Genomic DNA, 2,500 nt, shown 5'->3' with positions numbered 1-2,500 from the left:
CACATCTGTTACCCTTGCAGCAAATGTGTAGAACAATCACACAGTCACACACAACATAAATCAAACCACTTCAGAGCACCTTGTATTGAGACATGAAATCCTCCTACTGTGTGTTGAATAGGAATATTGGAAAATCCCTTTCGATTAAATAGAGAATCTAGCCGGGCGCCCTTAGCTCAGTTTTTAGGGCGTCCCCCCCATGGGCCTCGGCCAGCAGCGGACCCGGGTTCGATTCCAGCCCGCGGTCGTTCTCTGCATGTCACTCCCCTCTCTGCCTCATTTCAACTCTGTCTCTACACTATCAATAAAGCATAAAAATGCCAAAAAAATATATTAAAAAAAAAAAATTGAGAATCTACGGTGGCCCTCAAGGAAATTGGAATATCGGTATATTTAGTGGCATCAAGTGGTGAAGGATTGCAACCCATTCCCGTTTTGGGAGAATTTAACAGAAGCTACGGTGGCCTTCAAGGACAAGAAGCTATAGTTACTAAAGATGGCGTCATCCACCACTGCCTCAAGTCTTTCCACAAAAGGCTCATTCTAAGGAAATAAAATGCAAACAACAACTTTTATTTTCAAGAGGTTTTTCACAAATTAAAACATACTTATGGATATTATATATTCCATTTCTACCAAGTCTGTTCTGAAAAATGCCACAAATTATACACACTGCACCTTTAAACTGACTTCAGAAGGCCTTGTTTCGAGACGCGAAATTGTCCTACATTTTATTTACCGTATATTTGTGAATGTTTCAGTTGACTTTCTACTGTCATCTCAAACAATTCTGGAGAACGCTTGTTGTCAAAATCACTTTTTTTTTTCATCAAAATCATTGAATATCTCCTCTCATTCGGGTTACCTTTCAGTTTAGTTTTTTTCGGTGGACACACAGTACGGACATGTAGCGGTCACTGCACCTTTAAACCTGCAGTGTGTAGAATTTTGGGTTTTATTTCCTAGCAGATTTTGTAGAAAGTAATTATAATATCCATAAGTACATTTAATTTAGTGCATAATAGCTGAAAAAAATGTTTTGAATTATTATTTTTTCCCTTAGAAAGGGTCTCATGTATGTCCATACTTCTGCATATTTTGGATCAAGGCCTAGTGCCGCCATCTTCAAAGTGCATTCTAGAACTTTGTAGAACTTTCTTGATGATGTCATATTACACACTGCACCTTTAAATCACTTAAAAAAGGCCTCGTTTTGAGACGTGAAATTCTCCATTGTCCTACATTTTATTTACCGTATATTTGTTAATGTTTCTGTTGACTTTGGAGCCATTTATTTTCAATCAGATTTTTATAAAAGCTTATTGAGACACTGAACTTTGATATCATATGGGTGCTCCGGTGGCGTAGTGGATAGAGCGTGTACCATATTGGCTCCGGCCTTCGCTGCAGTGGTCGCGGGTTCAAATCTGACCCGTGGACCTTTACTGCAGGTCATCCCCCCCCCTCTCTCTCTCTCTCTGTCTCCCCATTTCAACTCTGTACTATCTAATAAAGCTTGAAAATGCCAAAAAAAAAAAAAAAAAAAAAAACTGTGATATCATATATTGATTTTGACTCATTTAGACCAGTTTTCTAGTGGCTTTAAGGCTTGAAATCGTCTAAAATTTACTTTTCTCTTTTTTGAATGTTCCAGTTGACTTTGGAGTGTCAAACACTGAATAGATAATACCGCCTACACTCAAACATAAACCAAACGACTTCAAAAAGGTGTTATTTTGAGGCATGAATTGTTCTTAACTATTTTTTGAATGGGGGCACCCTTAGCTCAGTTGGTAGGGCGTCCCCCCCATGGGCCTCGGCCAGCAGCGGACCCAGGTTCGATTCCAGCCCGTGGTCGTTCTCTGCATGTCACTCCCCTCTCTGCCCCATTTCACCTCTGTCTCAACACTATCAATAAAGCATAAAAATGCCAAAAAAATATCTTTAAAAAAAATATATATATATTTATTTTCTGAATGTTTCCAGTGGACTTTGGAGTGTCTGCCCAGCTGGATAAGACGGTTGGCAGGAGGAACACGTTCATCGGGACGCCCTACTGGATGGCTCCAGAGGTCATCGCCTGTGACGAAAACCCAGAGGCAACATACGACTACAGGGTCAGTATTAAACCTAAAATCAGGTGTTTGGCCAACTCTAAAGGGTTTATTTAAGACATTACATGGCTTTAACTGGCAAGATAATTAGATGCCAAATACGACTACAGGGTGATTCAATACACAGACATAATCACGTGTGTCTGGCTGACTCGAAACTGAAAAAATCAATCAATATAATTACGAGAAAAAAGTCATAAAGAAAAAGTTTTAGTGTTACACAAATAAAGTCGCATTTTTTTACAAGGAAAAATAACACAATTCAGCAAAACATATTTCATTTAACTTTTATTTATCCTCGAGAGACCAATTGAGGGGTGACCCTCATTTACAATGACGTGGAGTTCAAAACAAATTCAAAGGAAAAACAACAATACATACAAAAT

At 38.8% G+C, this 2,500-nt stretch overlaps 1 protein-coding gene across 1 annotated transcript in view; it reads left to right on the top strand.

The window, feature by feature from the left end:
- Window positions 1-2,500, top strand: part of LOC307256997 (mitogen-activated protein kinase kinase kinase kinase 4) — a gene marked incomplete at its 5' end in the record, with an annotated part of 72,978 nt that overhangs the window by 24,205 nt on the left and 46,273 nt on the right. Inside the window, one exon of the mRNA XM_080036111.1 lies at window positions 1,987-2,117. Coding sequence (XP_079892237.1) covers window positions 1,987-2,117 — 131 coding nt within the window. The remainder of the gene's footprint in view (window positions 1-1,986; window positions 2,118-2,500) is intronic.

Source organism: Ammodytes marinus (assembly GCF_949987685.1).
Source record: "Ammodytes marinus genome assembly, chromosome: 10".
Lineage (NCBI taxonomy): Eukaryota > Metazoa > Chordata > Actinopteri > Uranoscopiformes > Ammodytidae > Ammodytes > Ammodytes marinus.
Note: the sequence above shows the minus strand (reverse complement) of the source record. Positions and strands in the feature narration are given on the sequence as shown.